General features: G+C 36.8%; 1 protein-coding gene across 1 annotated transcript; it reads left to right on the forward strand.

The window, feature by feature from the left end:
- The first annotated feature begins 364 nt into the window (after nucleotides 1-364).
- On the forward strand, nucleotides 365-27,351 carry Ork1 (open rectifier K[+] channel 1). The gene is made up of 6 exons (XM_028310317.1): nucleotides 365-876; nucleotides 22,560-22,739; nucleotides 23,163-23,284; nucleotides 23,901-24,141; nucleotides 24,421-24,683; nucleotides 25,085-27,351. The coding sequence occupies exons 1-6, from the start codon at nucleotides 732-734 to the stop codon at nucleotides 27,290-27,292; spliced, it is 3,159 nt and encodes a 1,052-aa protein (XP_028166118.1). The 5' UTR covers nucleotides 365-731; the 3' UTR covers nucleotides 27,293-27,351.
- The last annotated feature ends 151 nt before the right edge of the window (nucleotides 27,352-27,502 follow it).

A 27,502-nucleotide genomic window follows, 5' to 3' on the forward strand; every position in this document is an offset into this window, starting at 1 on the left:
CGATGAATGAAAACTTTTAAATTAACTTAAAGTCCATTGGATTTAAAAATACAAAATCATTCTACTATTTTTAAAATCCATTTTCTTCTAAACATAGCAAATAATGACTAAAAGTAATTAATGTTACGCACTTCGCAATTATCTAAAGCAGTTAAACACCACAACATTAGATTGAACTGTTGCTGAAAATTATCAGCCAGTGATGTAACTCTCACCGCGACTATAGTTTTATCAAAAACTGAATCCGAGGTAATCCCTAGTCGTAAAACGAATCTTTCCCCAGTGTTAGCATTATGTGCGTCAGACTCAAGCATATACTATGTCGGCAATAACCTTACATATTATCCTTTACGACGACTTAATGCGTCTCGTTGTCACTCAAATATTTAGAGCTCTCCGTATAAAAAAAGGACGACATCGCCCGCCGCGTACGATTCGCGTGCGCCCGCGCATCTAGGAAAATCATTCGATCGAACCAACCGTTCAAGACGAACGTCCACCTATCGGGAAGTGTCATCATGGTGTAACCTTGTTTTTTTATTTGCAATTTTCTCACCGGCCAGTGCTCGTGTTATCGATGTATCGACATGTGTTTTAAAAGCAGAACAACCGATCCGAGGATCGCGTTCCTCGAATTTCTTTTTTTAAATTGGACGTTAAGGATTCTGTGATTTTTTCACCAGTGATTTTTGACTTTTGACTGTGATAAGTGATTCGAATAGCTAGTCAAGATGATGTCGAAAAAGCAGCTCGCTTGTATGCTGGCCCTCCACATAGTATACCTTCTGGTGGGAGCCAGCATATTTTACCATATAGAGAGTCCGCTGGAGCTGGCTCAAAGGGCCGAAGAAAAACTGGAAAGACTTGAAATCCAAAGTAAGTCATTACCAATGCCTAGGTATTCCTATACGCAAGGCGATTTGACCTCAAACTGGCTAGTTTAAATGATATATCTATGCATTGAGCATATATTACAATATGCGATATGTAGGCGAGCCTCCGATCAGCCGGCGTTTTGAAATAACTTTATTTCTGAACAAAAAATATTTGTAGTAATGAAATAAAATCACCTTTCAACTAAAGCAACTCATTTCAAATTATCCAAGTGATAATTTTACGTTTATCACTATTTAATTAAATTAATTATTTTTATAAATGAAACAAGCATAATTGTCAAAGGAATTGTTTACAACGTCTACCATAAGTTTAATATTAACTGGTTGTAAACCTAAAAGATTACATATTTGAGTCAAATCATAATTAACCAATCACTTTATTTCTTCGCGAAATATCAACATCAAACTTACTAAATATTTTTTAGACTATTCTTAAATACATTCTTAGAAAGCCTCTCTCAAATACCTTTCCCAATAAATCCTTGTGCGTCTCTACACTTGACACTGTCTTGTTTGTTTCCTTTATCAACCACTTAAAACTTTCATTGATCAGCTAATACAGTTCTATGGAAAAAGGACCATGTGACCGGTAGCCTATCAACCTGATAATCTGATAATAAGTAATGCAAGTAGTGTGCAACATCGATACACTTAGCGCCACTTTATGCACTCCAGATAGTCACAAACAAACTAGGCTGCAAATCCTTTTAATGAAATACACTTTTTTGCAATACCTATTTTGTTATCAGCTCAACTTTTAAAATAAAAATGTTTTTAAGTTACACTACAAAAAAATCTTAAACAATATTAAGTTGAGACTCATGCGGGCCCCGACACTGATTTTCGGCGATTAATACCCATAACTGCGGACCTGACCTCAACTTAGAAGTCAATAATACCTCTAAGTTCAGGTTCATTTGAAGTCTAATCCCTGGTTAAGGCTTACTACTTCGTAGTAATAAGTGGTTACTACATCTGTCTTGTCCCTCCATGGATGCGATTAAGAGTACTCGTTAATCAGGTACTCGTATGTATTCAAGAATTTTTCATTCGTGACAGCTTACCACAATCCGTAATAAAAGAAAGTTAATATCATTTCCGTAAAGTAATTAAAGGATTCGACTTTGTTGTTTAGGTACTACCTCTACAAGAGGCCAATCATTCAATCATTTGCGACTATGTCAGTGATCATTCGGCCAGTTGTGAAATTCCTAATGCATGTGTAGGTAAGTACGCAAGGAATAGTACTAATATAACTTTGTCGTATAAGTCACTTGATAAAATATTATTTCTAGAAGTAAAAGGTTTTTCAGAGCTATAGAGTTTACCCTTTGTAAAGAAGGTATTTAAAAATAATCCTGTTTCATTAAAGTACCTACCGTACAGTAATCCGGGCCTTTTCAAGGCGAAAGAGAATAAGCACTTACAGGGCCATTTTTTTTTTTTTTTTTTTTTTTTCCGTCGGGAAATGCTTTGCGCATACCCACTGGTCTATGGGGACGACCAGTGGGTTATGTGGGACTCTCCCCGCCTAGCCACTAAAGGCGGGGCCTACCCACTAAAACCCGACGGTTTCCACCAGAGCCCAAAGAAACGGAGCCGCGAGTTATTGTCCTGCTTGGACATTCGTCCGCAGCTCCGCCTCAGGCTAGAGGTTCGCTCACGAGCGAGCCTCTGGCTTCGAGGGAACCCCCAATCCCCTCCTCCAGTAGTTTTTTATAGAGGTTTTCTCCTCGCGGCCCTGGTAAAACAGAACCCCCGGCTCGCCGTAGCGGGTTACGGTCTGCTCTATGCCGCTGCTCGGTCAGCTCTGCTGATCAGAGAAGTACCAAGAGCGGCCCTCCAAAGAATGGGCCCGGGCAAACGCCCCGCCAGCCCCCACCTGTGGGGGTTTTTAAAGATGTCCCCTGCATCGTGGCCCGCCGAGTTGACGAGACCTGCCGCGCAGGTGAGAAGTTAGCCGCCCGCGTGAACAGATCACGCGGACGTTGCCCAGGGTGCACCACGAGGAGGTCCCTCACCATCGCACCCCAGCACTTACAGGGCCAGTACCATCCTACTAGACTGCATCTCACTTGCCATTAGGTGCGATTGCGGTCAAATACTTGCCTTGTTCTGCATAAAAAAGTTATTATTTTAAGAGATAATGAGTTCAATCGTGTCTATACTCCGGTACTTAAATACTGACACTGCCGTAAGTAAATAATTATGTACACTCATATAAAAAATGTCGCGTTGAGACCCGTGTTTCTCTATTTTAGTTGACGCTGAAACTTTTTTTGTACCAAATCCGAACATGAAATACTAAATTACAAATTTCCTTGGATTACCCAGTAATTTTCTTATCCTGACCAAATTGGTCAAGCCATTCAGGATGCAGCGTCACACATAAAGCTTTTCTTATTTAACTATGTACGATACGATACGATACGATAGTGCTCACCCAGCCAGGACGAGGCCTGCTCCGGTCAAACCGGCATACCAGGAGGCACGATTTTAAGGAAAGACACGCTCTGGGATGGGAGAGGACGGCCGACTAGCCGCTGCGTCTTTAAACCGCAACCGGTCGACCACAACCAAGTAGATATGCATCCTGAGCCTGGTCTAGGAAAATAGGTAAAGACGGGTTATCGTTGATAGGACTGAGCGTTGATGCGATGAGATGGGCGGTCTGGCCTTTGATGAGATGGCTTTGGTTGTTCTTGGTTCATGTACTGCTGCTAGACTAGAATCGTTGTTCTCTTGATATCTGCGGTAGGTACTACGTTTTTGTCGTCTGTGTATCTTCCAGATTAAATATTTCTTCTACTTCTTTTCTTAATGTCGTTGGAAGGACTAAACGCGTGGTGCAATGAGATGGGCGGTCTAGCCTTTGGTGAGGGAGGTGGCTTGTTTATTCTTGGTTCTCGTACTACTGTTGGACTAGCTTCATTGTTCTCCTAATTGTATCGTCTTATTTTCTGCATATATATTCCTCCAGGTCAAATATTTCTTGTATTTCTTTTCTTTAGCTTGATCTGGCTTTGAGTGAGACGGCTTGGTTATTCTTAGTTCTTGAACTGCTACAAGACTAGCTTAATTGTTCTTCAGATTTTATGCTTCTTTTCTTCATATCGTTGGTCGGTCTGAGCATTGATGCAATGAGATGGGCGGTCTGGCTTTTGGTGAGGCGGCTTGGTTTTTCTTAGTTCTACTGCTACAAGACTGGCTTCATTTTTTTTGCAATTTTATGCTACTTTTCTTGATATCGTTGGTAGGACTGAGCGTTGCTGTGATGAGACGGGCGGTCTGGCCTTTGGTGAGATATCTTGGTTCTTGTACTGCTGCTAGAATATCTTCATTTTTCTCCTGAGGTCTGTGTTAGGTAGGTACTGAGTTTTTGAAGTCCTCTTTTTTTACATGTTCCGGGTCAGATATTTGTTATGCTTCATTTCTTTTTTTTTTTTTGTGTCATAATTGAGTTTGTTTACTCTTTTCTATTTCTTGAATAGTAGATGTTTAAATTTTAGTTCTATTTATCCACAACCTCTTAAAAACTTACTACGGCGATAACTGTGGTTTTGGGTTTTTGTCGTCTTCTTTGTTGTCTGTTTTCCCTCGGTCAAATATTTCTTATATCTATTTTTTTTATCTTGGGCTAAATAAATCTTCACTCTTCGATTATTTTTGATTTGTTTTCACTTTTGACTATTCCGTCGATATATGCGGTTCTGGGTTTTTGTCGTCTTTTTCGCTGTCTTTTGACATTATTTTTCAATATCTAATGTTTCTTGTGCTGCTTTTCTTATTTCTTTTTATGGTGGGTTAATTTAGTCTTCTCTCTTTCGTTTCTTGGATAGTGCTTGATGCGGTAAGCGGACGGCGGGCCACTAAAAACGGCATTTTAGGAGCGCGTTCATATTTTCCTAACATTAACGGTTCGCCTTGGTGTAATCTAGTATGATTTCTTTTTAGTTCAATGATCTTTATGCAGGGTGATTGTTACATTGAGTTTCTTTCTTCCATCCTTTCCATCAGGTTTTTATTTCTTCACTGTTTCGTGGATATTTTTGATTTCTTTTAGCACTTAAGTTATTTTCCGATGTCTTCAAGATATCCATGAATTATCTTCTCCAGGCAAAAGACAGTGCTAACTGCCTCGTTGGATTAGGTTTTTATGCTCTTGGTGAAAGAATGTATTCTTATTGAAAAGATCTTATTAGATTCAAATTTTCTGGTTGAAATCCGTTTTCCGACGAGGTTATAGAGCAGAGCTTGTTGAGCTATATGTGTACACTGTAGGTTCACCTTAAATTGCTTGCAATCTGCAGTTTCTTATTGGAATACGTAGTTTCTGCAATCGATTTGAATATTTTGTGGTTCCTATAGAATTTCTTCATTAAATAGTCAATGGCAAGGTTTTGGTTCCAGTTTTTGAGTTTTCTTGCTATCAAATAAGTTTTTTAGGCGGAGTATCTTTCTTCTGTCTATAGATGATGAAGACCTTTTCCAAAATTCCTTGAAGTTCTCTGTGCATTTAAGTCTCTTAAAACTGTACTATGTTCGGTTACTCTTTCAATTTTCCGATTCCGGTAAGCTGATGTTCTGTTGATAGTATTTGTCTACGCATGTGTAAATATGGCAGTAATCCTGATTCTTTTAGGCTCAAGATTTCTTTGATGATTTGCCAGGTACCTAGTCTGCTCTTTGATTGCTGATTCACTTATTTCACCGCTAGGTTTATATCACTCGTTACAATGTACAAGATCTTGTCTGGTCGCTTTTTGATCAAGTCTGGGATACATAGGTTCGTTGATGTGGTAAGCTCTTTCTCAAAGTAGATATTTTCCATCGCCAGGTAGTTTGAAAGTGTATGCCTTCGTTTTTTAGCTGTAGAAAGGGGCTTATAACTAGAGGGTTAGTGAATTATGACTAAAGTGTTATTGTATTTTGTATTGTCAAAGCGTCAAGTCTTTTGTTTTTAACATGCTTTCAAAAAAATGTTAGTCGGGCCACCTCTTTTTTGTATGGGTTGTACTTTTGAATGGTTTACGACATGCACATGTGACTATTAGTTTTTTTTGCAAAGCAAAGGATCTCTGTTGTTTCAATTTTTTTTTGTGTATTTTGGCAAATGTGTTTAAAGTGTCCATCTACTAATGTTAGTGCAATAGTGAAGTTAAATTTTATTGCTTTTGGAAAATTTTTATGGCGACCAGATGTTGACCTTTCTTGGTCTTCGCTTTGAAATTTTGTGCAATAGATGTCTTTTATAGAATGTGTTTGGTGAAAGTTTTGTAGGGATCTTTCTTTGTTATCGATTATTATTCAAACCTACTATGATGACATGCAAGAAGCAGAATACATGTAGATAATAATCTGTAGAGTGCATGTAGAATCTGTATGTATCAAAATTATTAATAAAAAAGTAAAATTTATGAACCAAAAGTTAGAGCTTTTCATTTGACAAACTATACGATCTATGTTACATATTTTTAAGTGAAAATATGTACTAGATCATAACATAATTATGCGTTCGCTTTGGTGCTTTTTGGCAAGATAATTGACACCAAATATTTATAAACAAAGAAAGATAATAAGGAAAGATCTCACCGGGTTTCGTCGGATTAGTTTTCTAGGCTTTTAGCTTAGGCGCTGTGCTGGTCACTGTCACCTACTCGATGCTTTTTTCTCACACAAAAAATTGATCTATAACCACTATTTTTTACACATCTGACTATGTTAAATAGTTAATCGCGACTATGATTTCGGGTAATTCTCACTGTTAGAACATTTGGGTTTCACCGTCGCGTCGGCGTCAAACGGCATAGGGCTTTGTAAGTGCCTTTTAGGGTCGGACCGTCTGGAGCGCACGTGTTGCGCACGTCCACTCCCGAAGGCTGCCCAAAACGAACTCCCAGCTTTTCTTATTTAACTATGTAGATAAATAGTAGAGCCTACTTATTGCCTTTTATGTCAATGAAAAAATTACTTCTTCGATGTTTGGCATACATTTGCTTACATCTACTCATTATTATATTGCCTAAACAAGGCGTAACTTCGTTTGAGTCAACAATATTGTATAATGACATAAATAAATAATTAAAAGCAATTTTCTCCAATGATAACTCGCGATAAAGGGAAAATGCATTGATGATGAATAGGAAATAATGGTTCATGAATATTAAACTACCTACAGTTGGGTTTACGCCATACTTTAGTCAGTCATTGGGGGGAAAATGTTAGTTTTAACCACATTTAATAATGGTGTATATTTTATAGCAGAATGTAGGACAATTTTGTTGCAAACTAGCTTCTATGGCAACTGTATTAGATGCCACTATGTAAAGCTTTAAGAGCTATCGTTCGTACATTTTCCGATAGTGATACAGTAGTGGTTATTCAACCACAATCAGAGCAATGAAATCATCAATAAGTAAACATGTGGACTTATTTTATAGCTGTAACAACTGTATACCATGTTTTATGCAAATAAACAATTATTCTATTCTATTTTATTAAACCTTCTTATTCATCTGTTTGAAAACTGAAAGTATCTAAGACTATTTTTCTTTCTAAAGAATAGTAAATAATCTATGCAAGCACAAACTAACACCCATACCTACCTCGAATCGAAAAAACCAAAAACGTTACTACATCTCTTAAACTCATTTAATCAACGGAAATAAAAGAAAATAATGTCCAATTAAAAAAAAAGAGTTTTTCTTCGACAATTTTGTAGCTTCATAAGATAAAAAGTTCGGAGATGACTCGAAATCCTGAAATAATAATATCCTAGTTAGTTAAGCTAAATTTAAAAAGGTTTCACTGATTTAGTTAGGAAATTGTAGGTTTAATTCAGTAAAATTGATTGTCCGACAAGAAAGCAAATTCCGTGTTACGGAGGACACTTAACAATTCAGGCGCCGAAGAAGTCCCATTTAAATCTTGTTGCTGTGCATAAAAACAACAATGTCTAAGTATTTACCAATTTGGTGCTAGTACTGAATTGTTACACGATTGCATTTAATAGTGCAAGATTTAAAACTAGGTAAATACTGTCCAGATTCTATTGCAGAAAGTCAAATCGATACAGGTACGAATCGATCTATATAAAAACTATGTACCTTTTTAAATTATCATGTCAGAATTTTCATAATTTTATTATTACATTTTATTCGCAGCTCTACATTTAGTGAAGTTCTCACTAATACTCATAGAAAAGTAGAGTTCTTAATAATATAAGTTAAAAATCAAAAAATCAAAATCAAAAATATTTAATTTAATTTAATAAAATATTAGTCACAAGAGGCTTTAGATTGCTGGGTTTCATACTTAGAAACTGTCGGGATTTCAGAAAGGCATCTAGCAAAATTGCTGTTTTCAACTCACTGGTTCGGTCGGGATTAGAGTATGGTAGTGTCGTTTGGACTCCTTTTTATGAAATACATAAACGCAGAGTTGAATCAATACAAAAGAGATTTCTTTGGCATTTGTCATATCAACATAAATTAGCTAAACAGCTCCCAAGCTACAATACACGCCTAAATTATTTTAAACTGAATAGCTTGGAAGACCGCAGGAAAATATTGGATTGTCTATTCCTATATAAAATAATTAATGGTTACATAGATTGTCCTGATCTCGTTAAACAGATTAAATTCAATGTTCCCTTCAAACTAGCTCGGTTGTCCAGGTATCTGCCGTTTAAAGCAAATGGTTTTAGGACAAATCTGGGTCATTTCTCCTCTATCAACAGGATTCAGTCACAATTTAGCAATAAGACATAATACTATGAAAATAACTAAAATATACAAGCCTTGCTGTTTCAACATCAGTAGCTACAGTTAGAAGACATTCATTTGTTATCTAATTGTAAGACGGAAAAAACTCCCCTTCACTGTATAGACCTGTCGGCATGGGATGAATGATAAACATTTCACGATTTTACGTGATAAGACCACTTTAATAAGAATATCAAGATTTCTATTAACATGTCACACGAAACTTAGATTATGTAACCCATATCTGGGCCCATATTGTTAGTTTATGTTTGGGCTAAATTCCGTGCCGTTAAGTGTAGTGACAAAAAGTTTTGTCGAGCGCGTGCCCTTTTAGAATGCTGCACTTTCTGTAGCGGATGCACAGCAAGTCAATGTGCGCTCACCTTGCTCTAGTGTGTCATCCTATTGTTTACCATGAGAGCCGGTAAAAAACTGCACAATCGACAGACGACCGTTTAACCGCATCTGCGGGCCATTTTACATTATCACGCGTATTTTATGGAATCGATCCGTTTTCTACTTTTCCTGTGCACGTGAGCTTGTGATAATGAATGTAACAGATCTTCAGTCATAATAAATGTAACATTTATAATTAATCTAAATCGTTAAGGGTTAAAGGTAGGGGGTATGGATTAAATTCCCAAAATTGATCAAGATGAAAAACAGTTCTTTATTAAATTGAATTAATGCAACAGTCAGTAGAGAAAGTCTGGCCTGGTGGTTTGGGAGGATAAAACGCCAGCTTCTGGTGCTGGTTTGAATTCTGTTGGAGTCAAATAAATGTTACAGATAGAGGTTTTACATCTGGAATCATAGTTTATAGCGCCTAGTCGCATCTCAGAAAGAGCTTTAAGGTATCAGTCACCTGGCACGCGAAAAGCCGAGAGTTCAGTTCCCTTTCTTTTCTTTTCCCGCCCTAGGCAAATAGATTTTTTGAAGTTAATTAAACTTAAAATTCTTTATCTCTATTTTTAAGCATGTCGTACAAGCTCTATTTACTTAATTTACGTCTAAGTAATTAAATGTTACTAATATTATAGAATTTAATCCCAGTTCATCAAGTCATCAGAAATGCGATACATCTTTGCTGATTGACACTGATTTGACGTGATAGGCTTTCAAGAAGGCGCGCCCAGCAAGGATAAATCATTATATCTTAATAGCTATGTCCACAGGACCTCAATCCAATGAGGCAAGACCTCATTCTACGCATTCTTAAAGTCTAGTGTTGGGGAAACACTTTTATCGCTATCGATAGTGATTACATTGGCATCCATTATGTCTGAGGATATTATGAACTCAAATGCAACAACTAAACTAAGTAGGTCTGTATTTATTTTCTCCTTTGCTAATTTTATTAAATATTTGTTGTTTTTTTGTCTCGTAAAAATTATATCTCGGATAAGCTCAATAAATCATCAATGTATGTCTACAGCAAAAAATATTAAATAACGCGCGGTCTCTCTACTCTCCCAGTACCTATTCTAAATATCCAAATTGTATTGTTGTACATAATATGTATAGGATAAATGTCAGTATCCCGCAAGTATGAATCTAATTCTGCCTGCGATTAAATTTCAATCATTGTCTTGCACTCTACGTTTTCCAAATCTGATTGATTTTAAAATCATACCGATTGAACTATTCAATACTTACTTACTCTACAAATACAAACTATCGGTAAACCGTCATCACTATCACTATCCATACCTTCGATTGCCAATCGCAGATAGCGATGCGTCTCGCAAACAATTACCTCAACTGATAGCAACATTACAACCTCACACTTGAGGGATTTTACAACCCACCTGTAATGAGGTATGAGGTAAAACCAGGATCAATCTATGAAATACTCATACGTGTAATCTACGTGATTTCATTCATGTACTCGTAAATGACTGTTTCGTATTTCAAACCTGAATAATGTTTTATGTAAAAGTCACCATCTTCATTACCATCATCAAGTCATTTAGCCTCGATTGAAGGACCTTCTCTAATATCATCATCATAATCATCGTCATCTCAGCCATAAGACATCCACTGCTGAAAATAGACCGCCCCCAATTCTTTCCATGTTGCACGGTTAGTAGCACTAGCAGCCTTCTCTAATTTACCAAATGTAAGATACATTTGCCTCTGGTAAATTAGACTGTTATCTGGTAAACTGGGAAATTAGGCCTACATCCCACACGCTACCAGTACCTCTAGTAGGAAAAACTTTCGAGTTCGTTTCGTTGCGTATTTATTGCGTATGCGATGACACTTTGAATACGCAACGAAACGAACTCGAAAGTTTTTCCTACTAGAGGTACAGACTAGTTGGGAAACTCTGATATTTACGTTTATCCCTTAGTCACATTAGACGACGACGTCCACGAGAAGAGAGTGGGAGAGATGATGTAGAATTCACTCTGACTGTGTATTTTGGTAGGTACTGATAGTCATAGAGCGGGGAATTAGCTACCTTTCTCCTAATTACTTGGCTACCTACCGGGACAACCTTGGCCTTCACTGGTTGGGTTTATTGGCGGTCAAGCTGTAGATCCTAGCTACACAGGAGTTGCAGCGGTGGGAAGCTATAGTGCCGTAATTGGCTACCTTTAATCAAATTAATATTCTTTCCACGAAACCGTTTACCGTTTTTTTAAATGGTGGTTTCATCTATGGGAAATACCTCAAAATGGTTACCCTCCCCATTTACGCTATCAATTATACCTAGAGCCAAAGTCAAGAGTCCAACTGGCTAACCACAAGATTGCTATAAAGGAACCTCTTATGAAACCAATACCAGACATATTTCTACTAACAATTTAACCCAACTAAGAAAACAATAGGTATTACAACGCCGTAATTATCAGGCATTATAGGCAGCTTATATAGCGCCAACTAAGTACCTACGTCACCAATAGCATTATTTACTGGCTGTCGAAACTAAACGACTATTGAAATAACTTCGGAGTTACAAATCTATTATAATGGCAAGTAAAAACGTGACGTTTATTTTTGAAACTATGAAAAAATGCTGCGTAAGTCGCGTTGCAAAGTCCGTTGTACTAAAACATCTCAGTTACTTTTAAGTAGAGAGTCAAGCTTACATAAGGGGCTCTATAAAACATGTCTCCTTATTTTTTGGATCCTACCAACATTTCGAGCGCCAACATTACCTATAAATTAATAACTATAGCAAGTGTTGAGAAGAAACGCCGGAACAACCTCACTAAATATAGTCACTAATAAAATTATGTCAGTTTTGACTAGGAAAGATTTTTCCAATTAGTTTTTTTAAGTTTACACGCAAATCACAAAGTACAAATTAATTATGTTTTGACATTCAAGTAGTAACAAAGTCTGAAACATAGTTTTTGCTTCAGTTAAAACAATGAATCTCAGTTATGCATAAATTATCCTGACTGAAACGGCTTCCTGGTGGTTTTAAGCAATAAATAATACAAACCATCACGAGATTATTAGACTGATTTCCGCTTAAGAATGTTTTACTTATACAGGGTGTTTCAGATACCGACACAGATTGTTTCAACCTAAATAAGATTCTAACGCTTCTATTGTAACAATAAATATCGTCACCTTTCTTTCAGACTTACTGAGGTGTCTGTTATTGTTGACTCAAATTACTACTTTTTTAATGAATCGATTTATTTCTAATTTCTATTATCGTGCTCTAACGGTCTATTCCAAAATAATCAAAGTGAACTTCAGGCGATACTTTAGTGTCTTTTATTCACCCTAAAACATATACTGAATTGACCGAATCTAAACTGTGAAGGTAATTATTTTTGGAAATCAAGTTGAATCAGCAAATTAGCCTACAAAGAATAAAATTATTAAAGAGTATACCTATTTATAATTTTATAATATGATCTCATTAAACACTTCTGAATGCTTAAACACGAGCTGAAAAACGTTCAATCATTTGTTTAATTATAGTCTTCACATCACAGAAGGAAGAAATACGTTCTCAAATGGTCAATTAAGACTAATATATGTAGAGTTCGTTAGAACCGTCATTTTGTTTGAACATCGTCGCCGAACGTATGAAAGCGATCATTTGTACAAATGTAACGTCATTATCGGGATTGCAACAATATTAAGGAGCGCATCATTGATGCTAAAATCAGCTGACTTAAGTCAGTCATATGCTCAAATGTAATGCAATGACAGTGGCGGGTTTTAGTTTTGTTTCTAAGTAGATACATCTTTTAAACTTGCCATTGATTGATTTCAATATAAACATGCAATATTGTGCCCCCTCCAAGGCATAGTTTTATTAGCTTTCGGTTTAAGCTTACAAGTAAGTTTATTTATTTTGGAACCCAGCAACTAAAAAGCAATTATGTAGGTACTAAACTTTTCAGTGGTGCGTAGGTAAATACAATAGTTAGTTAAATGGTTACTTAACTTAACCATCAAAGAGACTAGGAAAAGGTATACAAAAAGAGGAATTTATAGTACACACAATAACGTTTTATAAGTGGAAATTTTGACGGGGATGTCGCGTCTTGGTAAATGTTTAAAATCAAATAATCTCATCTAAAATTACGCTATGTTTTCAGTACAGTCGACTGCACATAAGTTAAGGGTAAACTTGGTAGTATCTTATACAGTTGTGATAGACGCTATTTTGCACCAAAAATTATCTGTTGTCTACTGTACGTAGATAACTCTACATAATTACAACTTTAAAACCAGAAAGCCGAAACCCAATCTGAGGAGATTACGTTTATGATTTTAGGCCGAGTTCCATCACCATATTTTAACCGTAACAATAACATTAACCGGTGGTTTAATTTGTATGGAGTTTGACAGATTATTGACGTATGTCAAAGTTAAAGTAAGATTGCACCTTTTTTTAGGTTTTAGGTGTGCACGCTAGACTATACCTAATAGCACTCAACCCCAAGGTTTATAACTTTTTATACCGTGTAATGGCTATGCTCACGTGACATTGGCAAACGTGGAAACACAATAGCCATAGAGGAGAAGAAGAAGACCTTTTTTGAAGATTGCATTGATCTTATTCACCGCGGTATTCACAAACTATGCTTGCTTAAATGAAGCCGCAAATCGAACGCACAGCATTGAACAAAGCTCTGTGATTGGTTCGTGTGTCACCCTGTGCGTCCACGCGCACTGTGAGACCTTATAGTAATGTTTGTGAAAACGGGCTTTAGTGTTCTTTCCAGAGATTAGTGCAACTAATGGGGAAAATGATAATAATTAACTTCATTAACCTTTCCTTGTAGATTCACGCATAAATTATCATTTTACATTTAAATACAGGGTAAAACTGCAAGGTGATAAGTAACAGCAACTTGGTAGCAAAAAGCTCTTTAAAAGTTTTTGATTTCTTTTAATTTTTTTAAAATTACTATTAAGAAATGCCATAATTAAATGGTAACAATTGAGGTAGAGAGGTTCTCAAGGCGAAACCACGTTACTCGATTTCTACAATAGGCTAGTTGCCTAAAAAAATTTTTTTAGTCCGTAATGTTTAATATCAAAAAATATTGGACACATATATTTTTATTTGTCAATCTAACAAATAATTACATAGTTATGGTGCGTTGAAGTTGCGCACGACGTCACAACGTGCGGCATTTTTAAGCAAGCGTTGACGTCACGGGCCTCTTCTTATGAACTTTGGGGCGCTTTATCTCTTTAAATTTTCATTAGTTTGAAAAAGTGAAAAATACGTGTAGAGTATTTTTTGATAAGTTAAATGACGGACTAATTAAAACTCTTGCTTTTTGACCCAGGCAACATCCCCATTGCCATAGAGAATTTTAGATAGATTTACAAAGCTATGAAATTAAGCTTAGGCGGGCACAGACCACCAACTTTTAGTTGGCCGATAGTTGGGTCGGGCTGTCAGTATGGAGTGATGAAAGTGCGCACATTACACCGATCTGATATCGGCCGATTCTTCATACAAATTAGAATCGGGCCCAACTATCGGCCGACTAAAAGTCAATGGTCTGCGCCTAGGCTAAAAGAGATGGTCTAACAGTCGAGTTATAACTGCTGTTGAAATATGACGGTTGTTGTCGTCTATCGTTTGTCGTTACTTTTCCAACAAAACTTTACCGATGAAAATGTTTTTTGCAAAGCCAAACTACATCTAAACAAAGTCTACACAAGTCACCGACCCGACTTCAGTTTGACGACTGTATGTAAAGTGTGTATCATGTCTTATCTATCCACATGCAGAAATTATACAGCAACTAGATTACGGATAATGTGCTGTATAAGATTTTATAATCTATTTATTTAGAGTTGTAATAATACTATCTATCTGGGAATGGGAAGGTTATCTAAATATTATGTGTGCATAAACAACACTTTATTAAGTAATTCTTAGACACAATTAAGATTGAAAAATACAGGGCGCATTAATCTTTTATCACCCGTATTCACAAACATTGCTATGAAGTCTCACAGTGCGCGTGGATGCATAGGGTGCGCGCGCTGCTTCACACACATTTCTGTTCCTCACAGAGAACATGTAGTAACTATATATGTTTAGGTACTTTATAATTTTTTATGACGTCTCATAACACTTTATATGCCCGAAATAGTCTGTCAGTGACTATTTGGGATTTAACCGTGGTGTTACTTCATGATTCATCTATTTTCCTGTCCCCCCGAATGTTCCGTTTCAACTAAGTACGTGATTGTCACGTATCTCTTATAACGTCATAAAATTACGTACATATTACGCAAAAATAACAATTACTGGTTTCATTCAAATCACGTCCATGTAAATTATTTGGTATTGAAATGACTGGAAATTACTATTGACGCAATTCTATTTTTAGCGATTTCTACATAAAAGTAAATATTATTGCAACCCGAATAAAGATACTTTTTTGATGATTTTGTATTTTTATTACATTTGATTGAACGAATAATATTTTTTTAGTAATTTTAAAATTACAACAATTTGTTTCCGAGTGTTAAATTTAAATGGAATGCCTTCGATCGATTGTTAAAATCATATTTAATTAATACCTACTGTGTTTGTACTTGGATATTTATTTGTTCCCTAGAAAACGGATAAGTATACCTAACGGATGCTTGATTAAAAGATTGACACGTGTTTTTCCTAATATAATTAATTAAACGACGATTTTAACCACTTAATAATTACTTGTTAATACTTAAACCTACTTACGTGGTAGCATGGATATTTTACGACGTTTAGAAATTACCTGGACAACCTTTACCTACACATGAGAACTAAGTTAATTATTTTTAATGAAGGTTAAGAGAACCTGGAAAGTTTTCGAGATTATTTTATTTTTATAAAAAACAAAGTTGGTAAATAAATTACTTATCTGCGAAATTATTGTCAAAATTTTACTTAGGTAACATGATGCTACGTAGGCGCTCACACCTTTATTTTAAACTAGCTTTTGCCCGCGGCTTCACCCGCGTGAAATTTAGTTTGTCACAGATTGTCATAAATTATAGCCTATATGTTATTCTAGGTTATAAAGAATAATACTGTAAAGTTTTATCAAAATCCGTTCACTAGTTTTTGCGTGAAATAATAACAAATCCATCCAGACATCCAAACATTCGCATTTATAATATTAGTAGGATTAAGGTAAGTTAACTGTGTCTTACAACCTTAATTTTAGATTAAAGTTTAGATAAACGGTAAACTTTGTTTATAAAACGTGCTCTACATAATATTATACAACATTAAAATTACCCAAAATAAGGCATATGGTTATCACCTTACTTTCCTTAAAAAACATTGTCCGTTATTACTGTTCTAAAGTCGGTCGTAGTGGTTGCACTATTCAAGGTGGTAACTAATATAAATTGTAGGGTAATAATAAATTAAGTAGGCTTTCATTGGCACATATGGCAGTAGCAGCTAAAATAAAGGACAATGGGCAAAATGGTACCCGGCTCCAATAGATATGAGTCTAGTATCGTTTGAAAGGTCTTACCAAGATGAACAACTTTTACTATGACCACCAGCCTCAGATCTGGTTGTGTACGAAGATATACATACTTTTTTGCAGAATGGTACCCGGCTCCAATAGTAATGTTTGTAGTGTCATTTGAAAGGTCTTACCAAGACGAACAACATTTACTATGGCCACCAGCCTCAGATCTGGTTGCGTTCGAAGATAAAGTTACTTTTTGTGTAACCTAAGTATCATACAGTATGAAGGGGGACGCGCTCGGGACAGGGCACCGACGAGATGGTCGGACGCGGTGAGGAAGACGGTGGGCGGGAGTTTGCATCGTGCGGTCCACACAGCTTATGACCGCAGTCTGTGGAGGAACACTATCTGTGGTCGCGATCCTCATCAGTGAGGGAGGAAGAAAAAGAAGAAATATCATACGTGTCCATCGTATGGTACTTAGGTTATGCGAGTCAGGAAGGGTTTACTGTTCCAGCATCCTTCCTTAACTCTATAATTTTATTGATGTCGATGATTGTGAAATAAATATTTTTATTTAAAGAAGTACTACCCCTTTATTAATAAAAAGTTACACCTAGGAAGAACCTTGGATTAAAATGACATTTCCATACCAAATGACAATTTAAGCCAGAGTTCAACTAGGGTGTAACTTTTATTAATAAAGGGGTTAAAGTTTTATTACTTCTTAAGGGTTTTATTATGGGTTGCTTAAGCGAATAAACCCACAAGACCCAACAAGTCCACCCACAAGATGGACCGACGACCTCACAAAGGTAGCGGGAAGGCGCTGGATGCAGCCCGCCACCAACCGACCATTGTGGAAATCATTGGGGGAGGCCTATGTTCAAATGGACGTCCTATGGCTAAAATGATCACGATGATGATGATGAAAGCGAATAAAGGTCTAATAGCTTGGGTAGTTCATCGTAGGTATAATCCTTTCCTTTTCAATGCTTCTTTTAGTTATATTAATAGATTGTAGTCATAATACATACTCGTATACATGGATGATTGTGTTATACTATCATTATAATACTTAGTGGAATTACTGCTTTCAAAACGTGAATTAGATCTGGCCCCATAGCAGACATTTTCCTACATCTAAAGGCCTTTTAAAATATATATTGGTTATGGCTATTGGAGCGGGTACCACTTTCCATACATTTGTGCCCATCATCCTTTAGGCTGAGTTGCACCACCTAACTTTAACGGTAACTATAATGATAACCGGTGTTTTTTGTATGGAGTTAAAGTAAGATGGTGCAATCCAGCCTTAGTGACATTTTGTTTAAAAGTTTTCAAAGAATAGACAATATTATGGTCATAAATACCTAACGCTCTGAAAAGGTATGATCTTTTTTAACCATTACCATTCATTTTTAGAGAATTCTTGTATTTGTCAAAATAAAATAATTTTTACACAGTGAATTCATTTGCATCTTTGACGCGAACAATAGATACTCAATTATTCATTAAACAATAGGTAGGTACCCTACGCTACTGGTTCGTCCTGGGCCCTGGCTAAGATATCTGTATCATCATTCGGAACATCTTGAAGTAACTATAATCTTCTATTATACATTTTAGGCCTACCACCAAAAACATGCAACTTCTCACGTTTCCCATAAATATTAAAAAGCCCCGGCGCCACCTCACTTGGACGCCCCTAGAATACCATGCGGTCATCCGAGGAAGCCATAAGGAAAAAAACCCACTACGAGGATGGAACGCTAACGTCCTCATCACCAGGGTTTGCTCTCTGAATCTAAAAGATATATCGCCGGAAAATTATAATTTTCCTCCTGTAAGTGCAAGTACGTTTACTCCATCCTTCTTAGATATGTATAACGTGTGATCATGATGAGAGAATGTACATTTTTGTTGCAAAATTGTTCTTAATACAACTGGATAAGGCCACAGTGATAACCTCAATGTGCTGTTGACTATACGTTTGTGATCTTAAAACTATGAGAGATCCATAAGTAGCTCCTAATTGAAACTGCCCAGCCCACTGTTGAAATTAAAAACATAATAAAAGCTTGATCAGTCAATCAGAAATAAGTAAAAGTCATAAACGCCCGTATTCACAAACATTACTATGAGGTCTCACAGTGCGCGTGGACGCACAGGATGACACGCGAACCAATCTCAGAGCTCTATTCAACGCTCTGTGTTGGATTTGCTGCTTCACTTAAGCAAGCATCGCTTGTGAATACGGGCGAAAGACACATACACTTTCGTGTAGGTATTAAGTGTACTCTCGATACTAAAGTTTTATCAACCCACGGATAACTTTTGACGATTGAATGTACCCTGAACGAAATAACCATTCAAGTTATTATAAAAGTATCGGTTAACTTTTATAAAAATACTCTACGTACCTTTCAACATTTTTCTGTCACCATTCGTACCCACAGATCTATTTATAACGTGTCAACCAACCTATGGAATGTTAGTAATAAAACCCAACACGTAACCTACGAAGGTAACTGATTTAAAATACTTGAGTAAATAAATTTATAACATGTAACCGAATGTCGTAAATAGATGTTTATTGTCACATTCTGTTAGGTGTTTAATGCCTTTACCTTGTTAGAGGTAAACAGATATTTGGCTTACCTACGATCCTACGAATCCTTTTACAAAACAAATAATGGATCCGAGAAAAGAAGACTAATTTAGATGTATGAAAAAAAAATGGTTTTAAAAAAGATTTTTTTTATTTTACACTTTTTAGTTGTTTCTCAATCTCAGGATCCTGAACATCATCTAGCAATAAAGTGCTCAAAAAGACAAATCCAACGAACCCAAATTCGGTGCGATTCCGTCGATTCGTTTAGGAGTTTCTATGGCCACCTCCTGACTCCATCATCAGACCAGCTCATGGTACCATAATATTTCAATGTTCCACAATAAAAGCTCCTGGAAAAGCCTTAGTCCAGCAGTGGACGACATTAGGGAAACGACACATGAATTAACCCCGTGCGCCCCAAATTTGCATACCTGCCCATCTAACTCTCAGCTTGATGCTGCATATACGACAACAGCTTGTCTCTACATGAGATTTAATAACATTTTCAGTGCGATTTATTTAAACTTAGTATCGGGATTTTACATGAATATGTTTTTGGTAGAATTTCTTATTCTAACTAAAACTAATTTTCCTTTTCGCGTCACACAAGTAGGTATTGACTCAGAAAATTGACAGGCGACATCACGGCCGGCGCAAACACGGCGCACGCGTCGTGATCCAGAAATTAGGCGCAATTAGAACTGTCACATGTCGTAAGTGACACCTACCGCTTCCTAAGTTTGGAGGACGAGCCGCTTGTTTTCACGACAAAAATCGTAAAACTGAATCTAATTAATTGGACATAAAACTTAAGTCACGAATTGCTGTTATTTTTGGGAATAAACAAATATTTAACCTTACTTCATGATAACAATATTATATTTTTTATTGTTACTTTACCTATATCTTGCAGGGCAGTTAAACCCTTAACAAAGTAAATAAATTTTAATATAATAATAATATTAAGATTATAAATATGTGTATTCTTGACCTTTTACTTGCAGTCAAATATTTTGAAATACGGCGCAATAAATTCAGCTTTGGTGTTTAATACCTAACATAAGCTGAAAGAAGTGTCAAATATTTCGAAAAGCCAAATCGTGGTATTGATTTACTCGCTGTAAATTATGATCTTAAACAGCTTAACTGCACTCAGGCAGGTATTAAGATACATGGTCAATATTTAAGATAACAACAATCAATTTCACTTTTCTTGTGGTAGGTATGACCACCTGACTAAGATTCAGTGGTCTGAAGTTTAATTCCCAGTGGGGACAATCTTACTTATTAATCAGGTCGTATGTAAGTAAATTTACCCTGATTACGAAGGTTCTTTTGGTGTGGAAATCACTCATAGAATCCAATATCACACATACTTCAATATTACTGGCTTTTATTGATTGTAAGCGCCTTCTGACAACCTATGCCCTACAATGAGTAATAATCAGGTCAATATTTATTTATTTATGACGTACAAAGCAGGTTACAATCAAAATATGAATTTCTTTAATTCCTCGACAATTTCCGCACTTTCAATACGAGAATCCGGTATCAGCAAGCACTTAACGTTCAATCGAATCACTAAACCAATAACTAATTCACCGTGATTGCTGCTAATCCGCTAATCGTTATATGAATTGAGCCTATTTGCCGTAAGCGCTTGTATGTTTGGTCGCCGATCGTGACTGGCTCATGAGCCGGCCAAATATGGCAGTCGCCGCGTTAATAATGCAACTTTGTGGCTCGTTAAATCAGGAGTTAATTGGTTAAGTGATGGAATTACGGGCTGCAGATCACTTATCAAAACATAATTAATGTTTAGTTTGTTTTAGAAGATTTACAATCGCGTAATTAACTCGTTTATTTATTTACACAATTATCAATATCATTAACAAAATCTTTCTCATAGTTTAGAAATAGAACGGTAAGTAGCAACACAAAATATAAGATTAACCCCTGAGTATCATACCATAATAATTGTACTTAGGTAACCCATATTTTTGGAACTTACTCATTACTTAGGCTGAGTTGCACCATTTTACTTTAACTTTAATAAACGTTAAACTTCTGTCAACATCCATACAAAAAACACCGGCTATTGTCATAGCTACGGTTAAAATAAGTTGGTGCAACTCAGCCTTAGAAATTGTTACCCTTCATGATTATAATGATTTATTTATAGTTTTGAGACCATTTATAGTAATTCAAACTGAATTAAAGTGTCTTTTCAGTTTAATAAAGGTTTTGGAATTATTCACGGTTCAAAAATGTAGCATGCAATGTTTACCAAACATCAAACTATCAATTTACTAATCGCTAGTCCGTGATCTTGGCAATGCTCGGCCTTGGGCAGAGTTCAATTGACGGTGCACTCTTTTTATGTCGTCCCATGGTAATCAGACCACAATGGGCCGCTCCTCCTTTGAGGGATTACATAAAACCAATCAATGGGCAGTTTTGAATTAAATACCACTAATGACTTCCGCAAACCGCAAACTCGATTGTGATTGAAGTAGACCGTTAAAATTGAATTTTATTACAAAACGAATTCTGAAATTGTATGGATGATGAATATGAAATCGATTTATTTCAGTTTCTTGGTAGGTAGTTGTCGAAATAGTGAAATAATTTTTCATTGTAATTTATTGATTTTGATAAAAAAACATTCACGCAATTTCACTTGAATTTGTGTAGAATAATAACAAAATAATTTAAGAACAAAAGAAAAACGAGATTACAATACGACTTTTTAGTCAAAATGTCAATGCTCACCTCTTTTAAATTACTTACGCACAATGAATGAAAAAGCTCCGAAAGAAATCAATGTTTTTGTGATACCAATGGGACAACGATCAGTTTTCTTCTGTCACATAATTGTCGGCAAAAACTCAAGTAATTTGTGTTGATTGGCCCGTAAAATTGCCCTAGGGTACAAAAAGCGAGCGATTCCTAATGAATGCCCTAGTATTGTTTGTTTAATTGGGATGCTTAACCGCTTCATTGACCCTTAGTGGCATACAAAATTATAGAAAACGCCTTTCGTCTCCCCAATTTAGCGAAAAAAGTATTGAAATTGAGCGAACTATCTTGCAACCCGCACAAAGGCATTTAGTAAAGGCTGACTTTCACGTATTAAGTAGTAAGTTAAAATTTAGTTAACAAATTAAGTTTCTTCACAAATTACTAATAGTCCCGTTAGCCCCTCGTACTAAGCTAAAAATGCTTGTGTCACGAGTGAGCTCACCACAATAGTCGAGCGGTTGCGGGGACCGAACCCGCGTTCCCCGGATCAAGAGTCGGCCAGTCCGACCCCTTCACCGTTTGGCTATCGTGGCTACTTTTCTAAATAACATAAAAAATCCTGTTCCAGATCTCCTCTATGAGAACTACATCCCCGACGACCCGGAGAAGCAGGACAGCATCCTGCGCAAGCTATCGGACTACTGCGGCAAGTCCATGTTCAACTACACCACGGAAGACGCCGAGCCGCCCTTCAAGTGGGATTTCTATCACTCCTTTTTCTTCTCGTATACTGTTGTCAGTACTATCGGTGAGTGGCGGTAAATTATAGTTATTTATTTTAGACCAAAGTTTACGATACTAACTAGGCAAACTAATCATAAGAATCTAGGTATGGAATTGAATCACCCCAAAAACAATTTTGCAATATTGAAGTGATAACTTTTTTGACTAGCTGCTCCGGTGCGCCCGTTGTAGAATTATTTTTGAAGGCTATGTCGATGAAAACTAAAGCTGATTATGATGAAAAAACCGCAGCCAAGTATCAAGACAAATTATTTTGAAAAGAAACACCCCCTTTATTTATACACTAATCAGTAATCTTGTTATCAGATTCTTAACTTACTCTACACAATAGGTTAAAATTAAGGATTCGTAGAGACAACAAAATTAAATCACTTTCAAAATGAGTTGGAAATGGTTATAATAATCAAGATTCTTCTTCGTCTTTCAGGTTATGGTAATCTGGCCCCAACCACTCACCTGTCCCGAATCCTGATGATCTTCTACGGCCTGTTCGGGATACCCATCAACGGTATCCTACTCGCAAACCTCGGTGAATACTTTGGGATGCAGGTAACTTTTTTACCTAGGTATTTAAATTTTTTTCTTAACTCTTGCGGTCACTTTCTTTACAATGCACTCACTCTGTTTTAATTAACTTTTTGATTAAAAATGTTTCAATAACAATACACGCCTAAATAACTCTAACTTTCTTTTGTTAAAGTTGCTTTCCTCAGTTAATAAGTAACATCCGCGTTACATTTTTTAAAACTAAGAACAAAATAGGCTCCAGGTGGCGCTATATGGAAATCATTACCTAAATTACTGGCAATGATTATTAGGTAACTTTTTCCAGATCTTTATAAAAATATCAATAGATATTTTGTAATTGCAGCATATTCACCATCAGGTGATCCGTCTGCTCGTTTGCCTCCTGTCACATAAAAAAAATTACAATCTATAAACTAACAAAATAAAAACTATGCAACAATGACGATGGTAATGGCAATATGAGTAGTTTATTATAATATTGCACAAAAGTTAACGGCAGGCACCACCACCACACTGAAATTATAATATTTCTCCCGGCACCATAGCTCTTGGTCATAGTCTGTCATTATAAAGATAATACAAAAGTAGAATCAATTTTTTTTCATGCTCTCACTCAAACAAATCTTTCCTTTTCCAGCTCATATCCGTTTATCGCAAATACAAGAAACGCAACGAGAAACGTGCAGACAACCTGGACTACTTCTTCAACAACCTTGGCATGCTGGGCCAGATCTTCCTGTACCTGGTGCCAGGGTTCCTGTTCTTCATCTTCCTGCCCGCTTGCATTTTCGTCGTCTTCGAGGGCTGGGACTATGTCGCGTCGATATACTACGCCTTCGTCACGCTCACTACGATTGGTTTTGGAGACTTGGTTGCAGGTAATTTGAAAAAGAATCAGATCTACGCCATGTTTTATGATTAGGTAATGCTTTTTGTACTGGGCTCATATCCTGTTACTACCACACATTATGTATCAGCAAACATTTGTATAAATTGAATTGACTTTTATGATTCAAAACGCGACTCTTTCGATTTTCTTTCGTAGAAATTACTAATTTTTTTTATAAGTTGTGCGTGGAATTAATATTATGTTCCCATTTTTATGGATCTTTAAAAGCAAAAGTTCTTTCCCTAATTACTTTTTATTAATATTCCAGGCACAGTCAACAACGGGTTCAAATACGGCTACTTCTTCACATACCAGATCTTCCTGATAGTCTGGATCACCTTCGGCCTCGGCTACATCGTGATGCTTCTCGGCTTCATCACCAGCGGTATGAGGTCCGAGCGAGTGCACCGCCTTGAGCAAAAACTCTCCAACCAGTTCAAATCCACACAGAACAGAATCTTGCAAGGATTCACCCGAGACATCGCAACCATCAGAAAAATCATTAACGAAGCAAATCTGATAAAATTAAAGGTCAGTTTTTATGAGTCGCTAAGTTCACCTTGTTTTCCGTAAAAGTAACTTTGCAAATCGTAAAATAGCGAGTTATGGAAATATAACTGCATCCTCTTAAGTTAATAAAATTGAGATTGCTATAAATTAGTTTAGTTACTTCGCACAATACAATGAAAAAATATTATTATGAAATAAATTGACGCAATAAGAATCTGCTAATTAATAATTTTGAAAATATTATGCTCGATTAATCTCCAACTTACTGATCTCAAAAGTAACGCAGGACTAAAATATTTTTTTAACTGACCAGATTTCTATAATTATTGTCACCGTCGATCGAAGTTATTTCGTTGGTTATGTAGACTATGTATGTTTATTGTAAACATTGTAATAATTTATTATAATTTTCTCTTTTTCAGCCTGTCTACGTGGAAGCCGCTCCATACCTTTACAGAAGTGCGAGCTGTCCAAACTTCACATTTGATGTTGAGCCCCGAGTGCCTACATTCAAAAGAAAACGAGCAAATTCAGAAAATATACAACTTTCTGCCAAGGATATGCTTCGAATACAATCCGATACAGATTTACTAGGAATTGATAAGGAAAAAACATTCACCGCCTCAGCAATCGTTAAGCCAGCTGAGTTACTGGCAAGAGTTGTGAATGTTCTTGGAGGCTTAGAGCCGCAGCAAGAAAAAGGAGTTCATATGTTTGATGATGACCACATACTCGCTAGTGAAAGACCACCAATGTTTAGTATTGGAGAGAAAAATATTATCAGCAACTCACCAAAGAGAACTCGAGCCTTGAGCGTGGCTGTTCCAAATTACAGAAAAGAATCTGTAACGTCACCTGTAAATATGGACCACGATTTTACTTGGACAAATGGAGATACAGCGGAGAAGTTTAGAAGAGAAGCTAATTATAGGAGTGGTAAACTATCTTTACCCACACATGTGGCGCCGGAGTTAACTGAAGAGCAACCGAGAAATTTACTTTCTAGACTATTTAGGAAATCAAGTTCAACGGAAAGTCCAGCGGAATATATTAAAAATACTATGAAAGGTAGATCTAGTGGAGCACAAGAGGAACCTAAATCAAAGCCCAGACGTGGCAGTATATTTCCGACTTTCAATCTGGGAGGTGGAGAAAAGAATGAAGAGCATTCTTATTTAGAGAAAACTAAACGAGGCCGACACAGCATTTTCCCATCATTCGATTTTTCAGAAGACGAAGATACAGCAGCAGTTAAAGCGTATCAACAAAAAACGAAAAGGCACAGTATTTTCCCTACTTTTGATTTCAGTGAGGACGACGAAGAAAGTGCTGCTAAATCTTATAAAGAAAAAACAAGATCAGGTAGACATAGCATATTCCCAAAATTCGATTTCAGTGACCTCGAAGACTCAGATTCAGCGACACGTTACAAAGAAAAAACTAAACGAGGTAGACATAGTATTTTCCCTACTTTCGACTTCAGCGCTGATGATGACGAAGACGATGACATAATTGACGAGGATGAAGTCCAGAAATATCACAACCGAACAAAGAAAGGTAGACTCAGTTTATTCCCTACGTTTGGAAGGTCTAAAAAGAGTGACGATGAAGCCATGCCTGAAAGTTCTGATGAACTAGTAGAATACAAAAAGAAAACTAGTCATGGCCGAACTAGTTTGTTCCCGACCTTTGGCAAAGACCGCAAAACCAGCGCAGCTGAGGCCGGACCTAGTAGTGATTTAGAAGCAAGTATCAAACAATATCAGGAACAGACGAAACGAGGACGCAAAAGTTTGTTTCCATCATTTGGTAAAGATCGTAAATCAAGCGCAGCTGAAGACGGTCCCAGTGATTTAGAAGCAAGTATTAGAGAATATCAAAACCAGACAAAACGCGGTCGCAATAGCCTATTTGCTGGTGATATCGACAAGTATAGAACGTCCACAGCTGGTGGTCGTGGAAGTTTATTCGATGACGAGCTGGAAAGATATAAGAACAAAACTAAACGAGGCCGCGGAAGTCTTTTCGATCCCGATGTCAACATGGCAGAGCTCCCTGAAAAGGAACAGGTTAAAGTGCTTGAACAAACAAGTGTTGCAGATCTTATACGTGCACTAGCTGTTTTGGAAACTGCCTCAGGAAGCACTGAGCCTGCGGGGTTGTTAGATTTCATAACTGAGCCAGCTCCATCAAATACGAGAAGACGTGGTTCACTGAGACCCGACTTCGTATTGCCTATTGTGCCTAGGGAGGAGACAGAAGAAGTGGTTGGTCCTCGACGCAGAAGAGTTTCGGCCAGGGCTGCGGCCCCTCACTTCGCGCCAACCTTACAAACCGTGGTTGCTGGGGCTGAATTGCAAATAACTGCAGCAGCTGCCAGAGAGAATCGGATGACCATGATTGCTCCTCCTCCTTACTCCGAAACTGATACCAATAGCGGAGAAGAAGCACAGAAACCCCGAGTAAGAAGGTACTCCCCAGCACCTGGTGACCCATCTCGTCCCAGCACTGGGCCGGTACCCAGACTCTTTTCACGCATGCGCAAAGAAAGCGGTACTCCTGAAGAAGGGAGCTCCAGACGAAATAGTCTTACAGACATTGTGATAGACAATAATAAAGACAACACGTAATCTAGTGCCTTTCTAGTTCAATTGTAGTATAAGTAGGTATTTAATTAAATTATTATTAATATTAATTTAAAAGAAATCAATTAAGTTAAATCGAATTATAAGCCGTCCAACCATAATGAGTCTTTTATTACCACTTACAAAACTGCAATCTCAGTCTTCGAATCGAAAATTAGCATTTCTCTTGTTCCATGTTGAAGTTTCAATACTTAA

This window comes from Ostrinia furnacalis, unplaced genomic scaffold (genome assembly GCF_004193835.3).
Source record: "Ostrinia furnacalis isolate ACB-3 unplaced genomic scaffold, ASM419383v2 OfSCF3002, whole genome shotgun sequence".
Taxonomy (NCBI): domain Eukaryota; kingdom Metazoa; phylum Arthropoda; class Insecta; order Lepidoptera; family Crambidae; genus Ostrinia; species Ostrinia furnacalis.